This window comes from Sus scrofa, chromosome 16 (assembly GCF_000003025.6).
Source record: "Sus scrofa isolate TJ Tabasco breed Duroc chromosome 16, Sscrofa11.1, whole genome shotgun sequence".
NCBI lineage: Eukaryota > Metazoa > Chordata > Mammalia > Artiodactyla > Suidae > Sus > Sus scrofa.
In genome coordinates this window covers 23590522-23609228 of record NC_010458.4, presented here as the reverse complement: position 1 = coordinate 23609228, position 18707 = coordinate 23590522, and the positions used below count along the sequence as shown (strand labels likewise).

Genomic DNA, 18707 nt, shown 5'->3' with positions numbered 1-18707 from the left:
CGAAGCTGCAACCCCGGGCTGGGCCTGTCATCGCAACCTCACAGGACCCCTCCCAGCTCCAAGGGTCCTACGGACACACCACAGCCGCGGACTCCCTCCTCCTCTCACAGCCCCGCCCTCAACAGCGCAGGACTTGCTGTGGGGCTTTGACTGCACTGATGGCCCTGATTTTCCACCTCCTCTGTACCCCAGGCCCTGTGCCAGGCGACCTGTAATCATGATGGAGGTGGCGTTTCTTTATCTCTTGAATGTATGGACTCCGATTGATAGGATGTAGCAGAAGTGACACAAGGTGCTTCCAAACCTAGGCTAGAAAAGGCCTTAGACCTCGATTCCAGGGCCCTCGGCCTCCCCTGTGGTCATGCAAAGGGCACATCAGGCTGGCTTGCTGGTCCCAGGAGGAGGCTGGAGCAGACCCAAGTCACCTCACCATCCCGGCCATGGCCACGCTAAGCGAGCCACCCTATATGAGTGAACAAGTCCTGCTGAGGCCAGAGCCACCTAGTGAAGCCCAGCCAGGATCAGCAGAGCTGCCCAGCTGACCACTCAAGGCATGTAAGCAGGCAGCATGTCTTGTGGTGTGCCACTGAGGTTTTGTGGTCATTTGTCATATAGCACTATTGTGGCAATAGATAGCAGATACATTCACAGAGGAAATGGAGGTGGTGGGGTGGGGTCGGGGGGACCACAACGCCGGGCTAGCTCTCCTGCCCATCTGAACCCAGGTCTGATCCCTCAGCTTCAGGACAAGGGTTATATCCTCCCAACTTCCTCTGCTCTAAGTTGCATCTCCTGATTTTTGGCCACTGAGAGGGTCCAAGAGCTCACTCACCCCACCTTGGGCTATGCTGTCTCTTACCCTGTTCTCCTACCCTGAGCCTCCCCTGTGACCAGCTGCCCTACGCTGCTGCCCTCTCATCCACAGCATCTTTACTGCCCTGACTCCACCTCATGTCACCTGTCCCCCTCCAGTCCCTTTTGCACCCCCTCCTCTCCCACCCCTGGGAAGGTGTTTTGCACCCTCAGCAGCTCCAAGCTCCACTCCTCCCACCCACCCCTTTCTCGCATTTTCCTCTGGCTAACACTTGCAGGGAATGACAGCTCATCCACAGCCCAACTCTACTGGCTTCAGCTCAGCTGGATATTTTGCTTAAATCACCATGCCTTCTTTTTTTGGCTGGAGGCAATTAATTCAAAATGTGAATCCTTTGGAGTTGTGAAAGCAACTCTATTGTATCTTGGGAAGCACTGGCCCTAGATGTCTCCAAGGAAGCTGCGTGGAGGTGAGGGTGGTGGGGAGGTGGTAAAACCCACTTTCTACCATGTGGTTTTCTCCCTCTGCACTCACAAGGTGACATGTGTAGGCGAGGGGATTTCCTGTTGTTGTTGTTGTTACCTTTATTGGTCTGGTGGGAAGGATCCTGGTCATCAAAGGTCCTCAAAGCCAGGAGGCAGAAGGCTGAAGCTCAAGACGAATGTCTCGGAGTGCCCGTTGTGGCTCAGTGGAAATGAATCCGACTAGCATCCATGAGGACACAGGTTCGATTCCTGGCCTCGCTCAGTGGGTTAAGGACCTGGCATTGCCATGAGCTGTAGCGTAGGTCGAAGATGAGGCTCAGATCTTGCATTGCTGTGGCTGTGGTGTAGGCAGGCAGCTGCAGCTCCGATCTGACTCCTGGCCTGGGAATCTCCATGTGCCGTGGTGCGACCCTAAAAATACAAAAAAATTTTTTTTAATTTAAAAAAGTAAAAAAGACTAATGTCTCTGGTTAATTTATCTTGTAGAATTTTTTTTTTTTTTTTTTTTTTTTTAAATAGCAACACCCTCAACACATGAAAGTTCCTGGGCTAGAGATCAAATCCCAGCTGTACCTGCAACCTGCGCTGTAGCTGCAACAATGTTGGATCCCCCAACCCACTGTGTCAGGTGGGGGACCAAACTCATACCTCTGCAGTGCCCCAAGCCGCTGGAGTCAGACGCTCAATCCACTGCACCACAGTGGGAACTCCTGTAGAACCCCCCCTCCACCTTTTTTTTTTTTTTGGAGTTTTTACGGCCGTACCTGCAGCATATGGAAGTTCCCGGGCTAGGGGTTGAATTGGAGCAGCAGCTGCAGGGTGACGCCACAGCCACGGCAACAGGGGATCTGAGTCACATTTTTGACCTATGCCACAGTTGTGGCATGCAATGCTGGATCCTTAACCCATTGAGCGAAGCCAGGGATTGAGCCTGCATTGCCAGAGCCTCGGGAGGGATCAGTAACCCATCCACAGAGGAACAAATGACCAAATGAACGTCCTGGAGCCTTCCTCGTCTCCTTTATTCAAGTTACTGCAGACCCGCACTCTTAAAACCCAAACGACAGTGACCCACCTCAGCTCACACCTGTGCCTTTTCATCTGCTTATTTTGGAAGACGTTTCATATCCACCTTCTTGAGCCATCATCATTTACGGAGAGAGAAGGGGCAGCTCCCCAGGGTGCCCACCCCACTCCTCTGATGCCACAAAGGGCCCACACGAGTCTCCTGTGGGAGAAAATTCTTAGGAAGGGTGCAAAGAGTTCAAGGTTGTCCACCTGAACTTGCAAAAGTATACTGTGCAGACAATCTGTAGCTATAAAAATATACACATAGAAAAGGACAGCTACAAAATCCTGGTGCCCATTTTCTTAGATTTGCATTATAAAAAGTAGGGATTTCGCATTAAAGGTAAACTCTACATGGGGGTGTGGGGGGCAGCTTTATAATTATGATTCTATCTCTATATCTCTAGTCTCCCTTCATCCTTATTTTCATAGTCAGAGCACGCTGAACCAGTCAGTGAGGAGGGGAAGGGGTTAAGCGTAGTAATCCATGGGCCAAGGTGAGAAATTCCAGGTTCAAGGTCACACAGTCATTCTGCTGTCAGTAAGAGTGTCATGAATCAGGAGAGGAGAGAAGTATTTTAATACTGCCCTTTGGGTCTCCCTCTCTGTTGTTTTTTTTTTTTTTTAAACGAACTATGAATCACAACACAGTCACTGAGCTAGAGCAGACAGGCTGTGAAATTCGCCTTGACGTGTGATCTCTGGCAGCCACTCCACAGGCAACTGATGCTTCCTACACAGAGCATTCCGTTGGGTTTGGCCCACGGAGTGTCAGCAGGAAAGGCCACACAGGGGCTCCTGTCTCGGTCCTCGTTTCTCATCAGGGTGTACTTGCTCCTTGCTGAGAGGAAATACACCTGGTCCCCGTGCCTCTGTGTGTGGCGTCAGGCAGTCTCGGGCCCCCCCGGGATTCTCAGGATAGAAGGCTCAGTCCCTCGGGCAAGGCCAGCTGGTGTTACTTGGCTCCGCAAGTATTGATGTTTTTCCCATCCACGGCGTCTTCCACAAGGGCAATGTGGTAATCAGTGGACAGGGTGAAATGAGAAATGCAGCCCACGAGGCCTCGCATGTACTGCCTATTAGTGTGCAGGGCAATTTCCTTCATTCCACCTGCCAGGAAGCAAGAGGGAGATGGCGTGAGCCAAAGAGGAGGATGTCTCTTGAGTGCCTACAGACCCAGGTGCCCCTTGGCTGACAGCATGAGACTGCGGTACCTAGAACTCAGTACACGGCATCTGTCCAGTTTATAATGATCCTGGAAGGAACCAGCTGACTTGGATCCACTAGAGACGAGAGCCTGTAAGTCCCACCTCCTACGTGATTTCTACCCTCGTCGTCCCCTTAAAACCAGGTAAGATGATGAGGCTGACCTTCCTGACTTCGATCAACTGAAGCTTGGACTCTGTCCACCTTCACCCCAATTCCATGCCGAATTCTCCTCCACTCAAGCCCCCTCATGAATATGCATGTACCCTTAGCTTAAAACTTCCCCAACTTTCCTATTCAGGGAGCTGCTGCTTTGCTACAAATGATAATAAACACTTCCTTCTCCAAAAAAAGGAGCCTGGTACATTCTGAAAGAAGGTTGTACAATGTCAACACAATGTAGTGTGTGGGAAGAGGTGATGTCACCTTAAACCAAAAGCAATACACTGACGCCGAGTCTCTCACCTCAGTTCACTTTTGGGAAATATCATGTGGATAGAGGTTATCTTTTGATGTTTACGTGTCTGCATGAGTGGGTTCAAAAATACCACTCATTCTAGTTTTGACAGGGGCCAGAGTGACAGACCCTCCTTCCTTAAGGAGAACTGGAGGAGCTATATTTAGCAGGTTCCTGTGCTATAAACAAGAATAGCAGGGTTTTTCCTGGCGGGTCAGTCCACAGCACAAATGCATCTGAGTGCATCCTGTCCCCTCAGCCATGAGTCAGAAGTTCAAAAAGTGGAAGAATGGACTCTCTGGAGACCTTTCCGATTTCCAAATATCTGACTAATCAGTGAAGTGCACAGCTTCGGGAAGACCCCGCATGACAAAAGGAGGGCTAACAAGAAAGAGCATTGGTATAATTCAGGGTTGGTCAAATGCCAAGGTCACTTACCCACATACAGAGCTCCATTGATGTTGAGCTGCCTCATCATGCCAGGTGACTTGCCCGTTCTGGCCCCATAGTCATCCACAGTTATCTTTCCGGATTGGCCATCCCTGTAAAAGCCACCAGTTTGGGAGCTTCATTCAATTATTCATTCATTTCAGTAATAATATCCTAACGTCCTTCCTGTGCACTAGGCTCTATACTAAACACTGGAGGAAAAGATGAAACACACTAATCAGAAAAAGAAGAACCACCCAAATTCCCGAGGCAAACAAAAAACCATATGGCAAAGGACAACACAGTGTCATACACGCTATCGCAGAAGGACGCCTGGGTGCCGTGGAATTCTACAGGCGGGGGAGAGGCCAGAAAAAGCGCCTCAGGAAAGATTCTGTCTGAGATGAGGTTTGAGGGCTGGGTCTGTCAGGTGAAGGAGGTGAACGCAAACAGGAAGTGGCAACGGCAAAGACAGAAAAGACAAGACAGAGCTTAGAGAATTCTGGAGGCGGGAACAGAGTAGCAAAAGATGAAGCCAGCAGCCCCTGGGGAGGGGCAAAAGGGGCTTTGTCAGAATTTACCCTGAACACGAGAAGGAACCAGAAAGAACTTTAAGGGGATGAGGAGTGGTGACCTGGAGGTACATGGCGAGTGTGGATGTTGTTTTAAGCCCAGGGGAAGCCAATGCAGCCACCTTTGCAGGTAGAAGACCATTCCAGGGGAGGACTAAGAATGGCTTAGTTTCTGAAGGATCCACAGAGTTAAGGTGGTTTCCAAAAACCAGCCACACTTTTTTTTTTTTTTTTTTTTTAAACCAAGTTCTTTTGTTGTTGTTGTTGTTGTTGCTATTTCTTGGGCCGCTCCCACGGCATATGGAGGTTCCCAGGCTAGGGGTTGAATCGGAGCTGTAGCCACCGGCCTACGCCAGAGCCACCGCAACGCGGGATCCGAGCCGCGTCTGCAACCTACACCACAGCTCACGGCAACGCCGGATCCTTAACCCACTGAGCAAGGGCAGGGACTGAACCCGCAACCTCATGGTTCCTAGTCGGATTCGTTAACCACTGCGCCACGACGGGAACTCCTAAACCAAGTTCTTTACTGGTCTTTTAATGTTCCTTTTTTATAGTGAAGAGTTCTTTTTTTTTGGCTTTTTAGAGCTGCACCCATAGCATATGGAGGTTCCCAGGCGAGGGGTCGAATCAGAACTACAGCTGCCGGCCTACACCACAGCCATAGCAACACAGGATCCAAGCTGCATCTGCGACCTACACCCCAGCTCACGGCAACGCTGGATCCCCGACCCACTGAGCGAGGCCAGGGATCGGACCCACAGCCTCACGGTTCCTAGTCAGATTTGTTTCCACGGCGCCATGACGGGAACTCCTTTCTTGGGTTAATAGCCTCTTGTATCTCACCAATGATATTAACGTTTTCATCATTTTTTGTGTGTGGAAGTTCCCAAGCCAGGGATCAAACCCACACCACAGTAGTGACCAAGCCACAGCAGTGACAATGCCAAAGCCCTAACCCACTGAGCCCCCAGGGAATCCACATCATTTTTTCATTCATAGTCTCTGTTTCCTCCAAGGTGCTTTATTATGTCTATTTGTTCTGATATCCAGCTTTCATACTGGAAACTTTCTTCAAATGCCTCCTGACCCCCATCTCTCACTTCATAGTTAAGTGTTGAGCACTAAGAAGCAGACTGGAAGTCCTGTGTGCAGGATGGCTTTTGTTGACTGTGCTGTGATCTGGCCTATTCATTTCCTTGGGTAATAGCTGGATTTTCTACTCTTCTTACTGTAGGGTATAGGCCTACAGCATTCTGGAACTCAATGGGGGAAGAATTATGGGACTCTTAATACTCAACACAGAGGTAGTTCCTGTCACGGCTCAGCGGTAACGAACCTGACTAGCATCCATGAGGATACAGGTTCCATCTCTGGCCTTGCTTGGTGGGTTAAGGATCTGGCATTGCCATGAGCTGTGGTATTGGCTGGCAGCTGTAGCTCCGATTCAACCCCTAGCCTGGGAACTTCCATATGCTCTGCATGCGGCCCTAAAAACAAAACAAAACAAAAAGATATTCAACACAGAACTGTCATGTAGTTCCCAGTATTAATTACTTGATTAATTTTTTTGCTTTTTAGGGCCACACCCAAGGCATACAGCAGTCCCCAGGCTAGGGGTCGAATCAGAGCTGCAGCTGCCAGCCTACACCACAGCTCACAGCAACGCCAGACCCCCAACCCACGGAGAGAGGCCAGGGATAGAATCAGCATCCTTATGGATAACTAGTTGGATTTGTTTCCTGCTGTGCACAATAGGAACTCCTCCTAGTATTAGTGAATACTGGACTAGTATGGAACCATCCAGTATTTAGTTCTACCTTCTGTCTCCCATTCCAGAGACACGTATTTCTCATTCTCCAGAAAACTGACTTGCACCGTCTTCACAGATCGGGAAAGGGCAGTGTGCCAGCTACATGCAGTAGAGAAGGGGCTTGGGGTCTAGCTCCTCCAGAAAACTTAGGTAACATTTTTAAGTCAATCTTTCTGCTTTCAGCCTCTCATTCACCTTCCAAAGTTTCTTGGCTCTACCGCCTTTTGTTAAGGGGTGCGTGTGCAATGACAGAAATCTACTTGCCTCCACCTCGCTTCTCATAGCAACTCTTCTAGCAACTAGCTTTAGAGGGTATTTCTCCTCCTCTGTCATCACCCTTGAGCCCACCCTGCCTCCCCATCTTGGACATGCTTTTTCCGAATCTCATACCTGAAGACTGTGATGGGCAATGCCTTGCCTGCTCTTTTTTTTCTCATTCCTCTAAAAAAGTCCATTCTCCCACTGTATTTGATCAGTTCTAAGACTTTTTCATTGTTTACATCTCCGAAATGAGGATCTGTCTCTAATCAATGGCATCTTAGATTTGAAAAAACAACACGACAAAACATGGTATCATCTTCTACATAGTAAGTGTAGGTAATATGCTTGCCAAGTGCTCATGTACTTACTAATGTACATAGTAAGTAATGGACTTCTTTTTTTTTTTTTTTTTTTTTGTCTTTTTGTCTCTTTTGTTGTTGTTGTTGTTGTTGTTGCTATTTCTTGGGCCGCTCCCACGGCATATGGAGGTTCCCAGGCTAGGGGCCCAATCGGAGCTGTAGCCACTGGCCTACGCCAGAGCCACAGCAACGCAGGATCTGAGCCGCGTCTGCAACCTACACCACAGCTCACGGCAACGCCGGATCGTTAACCCACTGAGCAAGGGCAGGGACCGAACCCGCAACCTCATGGTTCCTAGTCGGATTCGTTAACCACTGCGCCACGACGGGAACTCCTGGACTTCTTCATTATGTTCATTACTTCTTGTCTATGGCCTCTCACTAGAGTACAAGACCCTCAGGGTAGGGATGTGGGTACTATTCGATGATGCATCTCATGTGTCTGGAATAGCACATGGCTGATAGTAGTAGATGACCCAACGAGTGACCTTGGGCAACGTCAGCATCCTCGTCGGAAATGGAAATAACTACGCCTATCTTCGAAAGCTACTGTCAAGATCAGAAATTATGGTGCCAAGCACAGAGCGTGGTGTTTGATACCTACCTGCTCCATACAGAGTGGTAGAAGAGTGTGTTGCTATTTTTTTCAGTATTATCATCATTTTCATCCATAAAAGGAAGAGTATAAAACCCCAGCTCCTGAGAATATTAACTGAGATAAAGTATGTGAAATACCTGGCATCCTGAAGATGCCTAATAAATGAAGATTTTCCCTTTTCTGCTAGGATTAATTATAATATTTAATAACAATTAATAATTATTAAATAATTAATAATAATTCTGCAAGACTAGAATTATTCAGAGCAAGATGAGGTATAAGGCAAAGGCCACCCCCACCTGGAGATTTCCTCTTCATCAGTTCCTCTGTCTCTGACCCTGGAGCCTGTGGCAGAGAATTCAGGTATCCCTTCAATGCTTCCTGCCACAGTTGATATCCATGGCTTTGACCCACTTCCTGCTTAGATCTGCTGTACCATCCCTTCTAGGTCAGTCTGGTTCTCTGGAACATAACTCACAATATCTGCTTGGATCCTCCCATCTATCTCAGCTCCTTCTGTTCAGCCCTCACTGCAACCAAAGACCCTCTTGGAGAGACAGTAATAAGACCCAAGTCCACTAAGCCATCTTCATGGCGCCGAGCTTAATGCTGTGACATCTGCAGTTTCTAGGGTGGAGCACTCCCTGTCTTATCCCTCCAAACATCTGAAATTCTTGAGGGGGTGGGCTGCACTGCACCATGGGACAGGATGAAAAGAGCTTTCATCTAGGATTCTAATCTTGGCTCAGCCCACAAAGAGTTGTATAGTCTTGGGAAAGTCCCTTCACATCTGTTTCCTTGGATGTCTAGGAACTGCCTGGAATCCCGATCGGTGTGTGATGCACATAATCAACTGTAACAATTTGGGGGGGTTAAAAATCCTTCCACAGTGTCTGCATGTTTTATGGAGACCCTTTCTTTTCATGGACATTGAATTCCCTGATGTTCCCAGGATGGGGTTAGAGGAATCACATGTGGTCAAGCATTTTGTATTCCTTTGGATGTTTCCGAGTGAGCCCTTTTAAAGAGGACGAAGAGAGAAATGAAGAACTTAGAAGCCAGGGTCTGAAGAATCTTGGAATTGAGTTGAATTATGAGCATTTAACTTACATTTGAGATCACTCCTGTAAATATTCACTATGGTAACACGTTTACTTTCTAACAAGTCAGGGTTAGGCCTTCATCAAAATCACTGTCTCTCAAGAGCCCTCAAAGCCACTCAGGAAGCTGATGGGCAGAGATCTGGCTCCGTATCCTGACACAACCTTTGAGCATCAAAGACAGGCAGAGTGGACAGGAGAATGAGGTCCAGCAAAACTACTGCCATCACAGCCCTATGTGAGCTGAGTAGGAAACTATAACTGAGCAGGGCTCTGTGGGGCTTCCGGGCACAAAACCCTCTCTGGGCCCCCCATTTCTTATTTTTAGGAAACAGGCCTCATTCAGCCTCCATGATCTTCCCTAAGTTCCAAGGGACAGGGTCAGACAGTTGCTGATGAAGGAAGGGGGGGATGCAAAGACAAGGGAGGAAGAGCCAAGCAACAATCGTGCAGCCATGGGGAAGGATCCTGGTTCCCTCTCAAGGGAGACACATAATGATGTAGGCATCTTATACACCTAAGAGAAAAGTTATATTCCTTATGCTTCTTTTAGAAATGAATACTTTATTATTTTTTTGTTTGTTTTTTTTAGGGCTGCACCTGCAGCATATTGAGGTTCCCAGGCTAGGGGTCAAATAGGAGCTGTAGCCACTGGCCTACACCACAGCCACAGCAATGCTAGATCTGAGCCACATCTGTGACCTACACCACAGCTCACGGCAACTCCAGATCCTTAACCCACTGAGCAAGGCCAGGATCGAACCTGCAACTTCATGGTTCCCAGTTGGATTCATTTCTGTTGAGCCACGAAGGGAACTCCAGAAATGAATACTTTAAAATTGAACAGCTCGAAACTTTTCCTTGTGCTTCTCCCTCATTTGACGGAACCATAACACAATCCCCCGTAAGCTAAAGATTAGACACCCTGAGCACAATTACCTGTGGGTTAAAGATTATTAGCACATGATATTTTTTAAGAACGTTCCTAGTTTGTTCTAATCTCTGATCTATATGCTCTTTTCACAATTACTGTTACTGTAAGCAATAACCCAGAAGACCACATCAGCATCACTCTGAGATCTCCTGACACCAGCTTCAATGGCTAAGGTTTCCCCAAAGAAAGAAGAATGCATGTCCCCGCCAATCCTGATTCTTATCTGAAACCCTGTTTTCTCCTTTTGGACCATAAAACTCCCTGCATTTCTTCCTGCAGAGAAGGGCATGGTCTTTAAGGTATTAGCCTGCTGCGGCTTCCTTTGCCTGGCAAAGCAATGAAAGCTTTTTTCTTTCTTTTCTTCCGCTTTTTAGGGTCACATCCATGGCATATGGAAGTTCCCAGGCCAGGGGTAGAATCGGAGCTACAGCTCCTGGCCTATGCCACAGCCACAGCTAAGCAGGACTTGAGCCATGTCTGTGACCTACACCACAGCTCATGGCAACGCAGGAGCCTTAACCCACTGAGCAGGGCCAGGGATCAAACCTGAGTCCTCATGGATATAGCCAGTTCTTAACCCACTGAGCTGACTTAGGGAGTTCAGCCTCTCTGGCCTGCCAGTGTTGGGCAGAGGTGGGAGTTGGTACCAAGTTGCCCTAACGACCTGGATACCAGGCAAGGCTGGGAAACAGGGAGCAGGACCAAAAGGATGGGGGAGCACACCCCATCAGCTCTGTCTCACGCTGTGGCAGGTACTCACCGAACAGCCTTGACTCGGTGCCACCGGCCATCGTTGAATGAGCCGTTCACCAGATGGATGCCACACCACTGCCCAGGTTATAGCTAAAGGTATTGGAGAAGAACAAACAGAGATAGGATCACTCACAAATGGCGTTCACTGTGAAAGTTCTTAGTAGTTCAGAATGTACTTTCCTTAACACAAAATAAAACAATGTTATAGAGACATGAGGTTCCCAAATAAGGATGTGAATGATCACAACTTTTTTGAAAAATTTTTATTTGTGGTAAAATGTCCTACCTTAACCATTTTTTAAGTGTACAGTTCAGTCATGTTCAGTATACTCTAATTGCTGTACAACCAATTCCAGAACTTTTGCATCTTGTAAAGCTCTGTACCCATTAAACAACAATTCCCCGTTTCCCTCTCCCTGCCACGCCACCACCCCTGGCAACCACCATTTTATTATCATTTTTTTTTTTGGTCTACTTAGGGCCCCAACCATGGCATATAGAGGTTTCCGGGCTAGGAGTTGAATTGGAGCTATAGCCGCCAGTCTACACCACAGCCACAGCAACATCAGATCCAAGCCGTGTCTGCGACCTACACTACAGCTTGTGGCAATGCCAGATCCTTAACCCTTAACTGAGTGAAGCCAGGGATCGAACCCGCATACTCATGAATTCTAGTCAGATTCATTTCCACTAAGCCATGAGGGGGACTCCCATTTTACTTTTTATTCCATGAATGTGACCACCCTAGGTATTGCATTAAGTAAGGTCGTACAGTGTTTGTCTCTTTGTGAGCTTTGTGTATTTTTTTTCACTTAGCATAATGTCCTCGAGGCTGATTTATTTTAGGTCCCACATACAGTATTATGGCATAAGGAACAAGAAGGGCTTTATCATTCTTTTAAATTATAGTTGATTTACAATGCTCTGCAAATTTCTGCTGCACAGAAAAGAGTCATATATATATATATATATATGCATATACTTTCTTTACCATTTGTAATGTGTTGTACTAGGTTGAATATTGTCCTCCCAAAATTAATGTCCTCTCAGAAACTCAAAATGTAGGAGTTCCCGTCGTGGCGCAGTGGAAACGAATCCGACTAGGAACCATGAGCTTGCAGGTTCCATCCCTGGCCTTGCTCAGTGGGTTAAGGATCCAGCATTGCTGTGAGCTGTTGTGTAGGTTGCAGATGCAGCTCGCATCTGGAGTTGCTGTAGCTCTGGCATAGGCTAGCAGCTATAGCTCCAATTAGACCCCTAGCCCAGGAACCTCCATATGCTGTGGGTGCGGCCCTAAAAAGACCAAAAAAAAAAAAGAACTCAAAATGTACCATTATTTGGAAACAGGGTCTTTGCATATGTAATTAGTTAAGATGACGTCATACGTGGTTAGGGAAGCCCTGAATCCAACAGGACTGGTGTCCTTAGGGAGAGAGGAAATGTGGACACAGAGGTAGAGACAGATGGAGAAGAACCCCACGTGAAGATGGGGCAGAGACTGGGGTGATGCATCTATAAGCCAAGGAATACCAAGGCTGGCCAACAACCACCAGAACCTAGGAAAGCATCACAGAAGAGATCCCCCCGCAGAGGTCCCAGGAGGAACCAACCCTGCCAGCACCTCCAGGTTGGACCTCTAGCCTCAGACCTGTGGGAGAACACATTTCTATGGTTTTAAGTCACCCAATCTGTGGTCACTGGGGATGGTAGTCCTCAGAAGCTAATACATGTGTTTTTACCTTTCAAAAAAAGAAGAAAAAAAATCATGGCTGAACCCCAAAGAGATGAAGGGAATTTGCCTAAGATCCCAAAGCCAATGTGTAGGACTTGAACTGGAGGTCTTATCTGTCAACCTGCCACCGCCACCCTGGCGCCACGTTTTACTCGGACAGCGGATCCACTCGGTAGCTTTCTATTTTCCATTTCAGTTGCCAGATACCTTGATATGCTAAGGGTATCAGAAGACATGCATATGTTATCCCTCTCAGGCCAGTGTTCATTCAATTATTCTACCTTAATTCAATACAACAAATATTTAGTGAGTGGCTATTCCAGGCTGGGCACTGGGCCAACTGCCTAGACCTCCCCTTGATAATCTAATGAAGCCTCTGTGATCATGCTTTTGAAGGAAAATGTGTTCCACCCAGACAACCCTCTCCTCATCTTGTCTCCCCTGTAGCTCACGGGCCAAGACGTAGGAATATTGAGAGGAGATGCGGACTGGTCCCTGAGCTCTTGCATGCACTTAGGTCTGAGAAAAGAGTAAGAATAGAAAGCTTTGCCTTCCCCTGGGGAAAGCACTAGGGGTCCTTTCTTTAGTAACGGAGCCTCAAAGAAGTCACACAGCCCATTGACACTGAACCAAGAATAGAACCCCGGGAGACTGACAAACTATGAGACAAAGCTGTGGCTCTGACCTGGAAAAACCCACTGTTTCCTAATGCATCTTCCCACATCAAGCATCTTCTTGTATGAAGCAACCCAGAGGTGGAATTTTCAGCTTCATTATTTAGTGGCTAAATGCTTGTCGAAGAAACGAATGAATATAGAGCAGGGCTGAAAGCTGGTTGGCAGAAACTTAGGGGAATTACTACGTGGGCTTTTAGGAGAAGAAGCACAGGGTGATGCAAAGAACCTCGGCATTTGGATCAGAAGGATCTGCCTCGATTCCCAGCCTTGCCAATTACTAGCTCTGTGAGCTTGGGCAATTTGCTTCATTTCCCTGAGCCTAAATTTTCCCATCTGTGAAATGGGAGGATCTTAGGGAGGAGCCAGTAAATCACATATGTAAAGAGCACAGCACATAGTAAAAGCAAAACAAGTAGTCAAACCACCCCAAATATGTGCAGTACTTAATGCAGCATGTGTACAGTGCTGACAACACACCAGGAGGAACTAGCAGTAGGAAAAAGTTGCCACTAAGAGTTAAACTGGTCAAGCCTCTCCTGGAAGAGTAGTCATGTGTGAGAGTAAATCAACAGGCTGTAAATATTTAACGAAACATTTGGGAACACCCAGGTCGAGAATCACGGTGACTTGGGTCTAGCTGTAGTGAACATGGACGGCAATGTGATTGTATACATATTTTTTCTTTTGTCATTTTAGGGCTGCACCTGTGGCATATGGAGGTTCTCAGGCTCGGGGGCCAGTTAGAGCTGTAGCCGCCGGCCTACGTATGCCACAGCCACAGCAACTCAGGATCTAAGCTACATCTGCAACCTACACCACAGCTTATGGCAACTCCAGATCCTTAACTCACGGAGCAAGGCCAGGGATTGAACCCTCAACTTCATGGTTCCCAGTCGGATTCATTTCCGCTGGGCCACGATGGGAACTCCTATTTTTTTTAAATTTTATTTTATTTTACTTTATTTTATTTGCTTTTTAGGGCTGCACCTACAGCATATGGCAGTTCCCAGGCTAGGTGTCGAAGCAGAGCCGTAGTGGCCAGCCTACACCATGGCCACAGCAACTAGGGATCTGAGCCACGTCTGTGACCTAGACCACAGCTCATGGCAATGTCGGATCCCCCATGCCCTGAGCAGCGCAAGGATCCAACCCACCTCCTCATGGATACAGGTGGATTCATTTCCACTATGCCACAATGGGAACTCCCGAATATGATTGTAATCCACGTAATGGAAACCATTCCACTTGTGTTGGATAAAGGATGATGGCTCCAGTCTGATAACATGCCTGTTCCTGCAAAGAGCCAGACTGTACTCAAGGGAGAGAACACTGAATCCAGCAGAGGAATCCAGCCACCACTGCAGGTGGAGGGGTGGCCCAGATGGCACATCTAGCCTGACTCGCAGTCCCCCTCCTCCCCTGATTGCAGACCCTTCAAATTACCTCTCCTGCTTCCCCAATGCCTGATACCTCAGCCTGGAATTCCTCTTTCTTTTAAACAATAACAAATGACCCAGGAAGAGTGGTTGCCTTTACTGGGAGAGGGCATGAGGGAGTCTTCCTGGGTGGGGGACATTTTCTATATCCTGTTCTGGGTGGTAGTTACACAGGCATTTACATATTAACAAGTGTATTGAGCTGTACACCTACTATTTGTGCACTTTATGTAAGCGACACCTCAATTCTTAAAATTGGAAGTATAGTTGATTTACAACATTGTGTTAGTTTCAGGTATAAGCAAAGAAATTCAGATATAAATAGGTAAATAGATAGACTCAGATATATCTATATTCTTTGTCAGATCCTTTTCCACTGTGGGTTATTACAAGCTATTGAATACAGTTTTCTGTGCTGTACGATAGGACCTTGATGGTTATCTATTCTATATACCGTGGGGTGTATCTGTTAATCCCAAACTCCTACTAATTTATCCCTCCTCCGCTCCCCACTGGTAATCATGAGCTTGTTTTTGAAGTCTGTGCATCTGTTTCTGCTTTATAAGTTCATTTGTATCATTTTTTGGATTCCGCACATAAGTGATACTATATATTTGTCTTTCTCTGACTTATTTCACTTAGTTATAACTGAATGAAGAAGAAATGAACAAAATAAAGGTATGCCTGGTTTCTCCATCAGTGTCTTATGAGTCTGGTTAGCATGAATTAGTTATCCTGATCCGAGTTTACCCACTCAACTTGGTGTGCACGAAAGGCTAAAGAGGCTGAGCACCAAGGTGGACCACCAAGAAATGCCATCAGGTAAGGCCTCCCAGACGCCACTTGACTGCCTCCACACGGTGGTACTTATACTTGGTTGTGCCTCCCTTGAAGTATAGCAAAGTGTACTCTGCTAATCAGACTGCTTCCTTTACTCTGACACGTGAAGATGTTATCAAGGTCACACGGAAATTAGTGCGAAAGATAGCCAGTAAAATGAGTTTTGCACACCTGATTTTGTGACCCATATATAATCATAAAACAAACAAAAGCAACCAAAAAACCCCCACAATCTTAGCTGAGCACTTTCTATTTCTTTTACTTAATCTTGCACCCAAACCATAATTTTTTTTAAAGCAATTCTATCACTCTTTCTTATTCTCTAGCAGAAGCGCTTTCGGCACTAAATTAGCAAAAGGGTAATTTAGGTGAACAAAAAGTCAAAAAAGCTGAGACTATACTGTATTATCTTAGATTGCCTACTAATTGCTTTGGACCTGGATCAAATGCCAAAACCTCAAAAATGATTCATCTGCCTAATAAACCATTCACTCCCTGGGTTCCTGATATTAAGTTGATTGAGGGTAGGACCTTATTTAAAATAATAACAACAATAACAATAATAATAGCTAAAGTTTAGGAGTTCCCATCATGGTTCAGTGGTAATGAACTCAACTAGGAACCATGAGGTCTCGGGTTTGATCCCTGGCCTCGATCAGTGGGTTAAGGATCTGGTGTTGTGGTGAGCTGTGGTGTAGGCCGCAGACATGGCTCAGATCCCGAGTTCCTGTGGCTGTGGTGTATGCTGGCAGCTGTAGCTCTGATTCGACCCCTAGCCTGGGAACTTCCATATGCTGCAGTATGGCCCGAAAAAGGAAAATCATAATAATGGCTAAATTTTGTTTGTCTCTTTAGCTAAATTTTAGATAGCAGATATTTTGAGTCAAGTTCCTTATATATACATATAATATATATATTAGAGATCTGAGTATTTATGTATTTTCATTTTTGGCCGCCTCACGGCCTGTGCAGTTCCCAGGCCAGGGATCAGATCCAAGCTGCAATTGGGACCTAAGCCACAGCTGCCACAATGCCAGATCCTTTACCCACTGTGCTGACCAGGGGATTGAACCAGTGTCCCAGTGCTTCCAAGACACTGCCCATCCTGTTGCACCACAGTGGGAACTCCTAGAGATCTGAGTTTTAGAGAATAGAAAACACTTGATCAAAGACAGTAACTTGATCGTCGTGATCTCTAATAACCAGATATGCCAGGCGCTGCACTAAGTCCTGTACATGAATTAACTCATTCAGTTCTCATGACTAGCCTGTTCCTTTTTCAGAGGATGGGTAACTTTGCAGGAAATCCCGTGGCCATGGGAATTCGGCATGTCTGACCCTGAAGCCCTTTGACCACTTTGGACGCTTTTTCTCAAGGCCTGGTGCCTGATTGCTTCCAATGGAATTCTGGCGCCCACCGGGTCCTCCTCCCCCAGAATCTCTGATACAAGCCCCGCGGCTGACTCTCTCTATGCTGACGATTTCAAACCACGGACCACACTCGAATTCCTCTCTGTGCCCAGCCTCCCTGATGCCTCCCTCCTTCTGGGTTGGGCAAATGAGGTGGGGAAATAACTGCCCAGAGGAAGGAAATGCAGCAAAGCGGCAACGCTGGGCTCCAGGCCCGGGGATGAGTGCGGATGTCTGCTCCGCCGCGGGGGCTGAGCCCTGCACCCGGGACACAGGACACCGCCAGACTCCAGGCTTCAAAGAAAAACACGGAGCCAATTTCCAGACACCTGAGAAAGAGGTGCTAACAAAAGAAATATGTTGGGATGGAGTGGAGTTGTCAGAAGGGAGCCCACGGGCCGTGGGAGTCCGGCCGGCCTGGGTGTGAGAGCGGGAGGGGGCTGCGGGGCGGCCCAGAGCAGATCGAGTTTCTGTGTCCGGCTTTTCGCTGGCGGTTTAGGGGGGAAGTTGGGCCTCCCACCCTCGGCTGAGCTACTGTTTCAGTTCCCTCTTCTGGGCACAATCAAGTACTTGAGGCCTTGGCGAGGTTAACCACAGGAAAACCACGAGAAAATGGCTTTGAGGCAGCCAGCCTGAAACTGGGGTGTGAAGAGGCAGCATTTGACCTCTGGGGCCAGGGGGGAGCTGGGAGGGGGTGAAAACTGCTCTCTCTGGCAGCCTCTAGCTTTCAGTCACACTCAGAAGTCCCCAACAAACATAGGGTCGCATCGCTGAGCATGTTCTGCTGTGTAGGGGCAAGTGTGATGTTGGACAAGGGACATTTCCTCCCGCAATGCCCAATGAGGTCCTACTGTACAGCACAGGGAACCATATCCAGTCTCTTCGGATAGACCATGATGGAAGATAATAAGAGAAAAAGAATGTGTGTGGTGTGTGTGTGTGTGTGTGTACACACACACATATATATATATGTATACACACACAGTCATATATGACTGGTCACTTTGCTGTACAGCAGAAATTAGTACAACATTGTAAATCAACTATACTTTAATAAAAAAAAATTTTTTTTTTTAATTGCAAAGGCTTAGGAGTTCCTGTTGTGGCGCAGTGGTTAACGAATCCGACTAGGAACCATGAGGTTGCGGGTTCGTTCCCTGCCCTTGCTCAGGGGTTAACGATCCAGCGTTGCCGTGAGCTGTGGTGTAGGTCGCAGATGCGGCTCTGATCTGGTGTTGCTGTGGCTGTGGCATAGGCCGGTGGCTACAGCTCCGATTAGACCCCTAGCCTGGGAACCTCCATATGCCACGGGAGCGGCCCAAGAAATTTCAAAAAAAAAAGACCAAACAAAAAAAAAAAAATTGCAAAAGCTTACATTATTCTATCCTGGCTGTCAGCAGTCCCAGTTCACGACCCATTGATGCCTTGGAATTAAGCCCTCATCTTCTCCGTAGTTCCGTTACCTCGCCTTGGTCTATTTCAATTCCAATTCATTCTATATTATTTAGTGAACACTTGTGCTAGTCACCAGAGGGGAGATTAAAGAAGGCAAAGCCAGAGAAATTCCTGCCCCCCCCCGGGGGGGGCGCGTGGGCAAATGCTCCAGAGAGCGAGTGGGGCTTTCAAACCTTAGCTGGTGTCAGATTCAGCTGCAGAAACAGTTACCAGATTGCTGGATCCCACCCTAGAGCTCTTCTGGTTCAGTAGATCAGGGTGGGGCCCAAAAATTTGTATTTTTAACAAGGTCCCAGTGATGCTGATGC

At 47.3% G+C, this 18707-nt stretch overlaps 1 protein-coding gene across 1 annotated transcript in view; it reads right to left on the bottom strand.

The window, feature by feature from the left end:
- Positions 2995 to 18707, bottom strand: part of EGFLAM (EGF like, fibronectin type III and laminin G domains) — a 203298-nt gene continuing 187585 nt past the window's right edge. The window contains 4 exon segments of the mRNA XM_021076641.1: positions 2995 to 3477; positions 4469 to 4572; positions 10857 to 10908; positions 10911 to 10939. Coding sequence (XP_020932300.1) covers positions 3323 to 3477; positions 4469 to 4572; positions 10857 to 10908; positions 10911 to 10939 — 340 coding nt within the window. The 3' untranslated portion in view covers positions 2995 to 3322.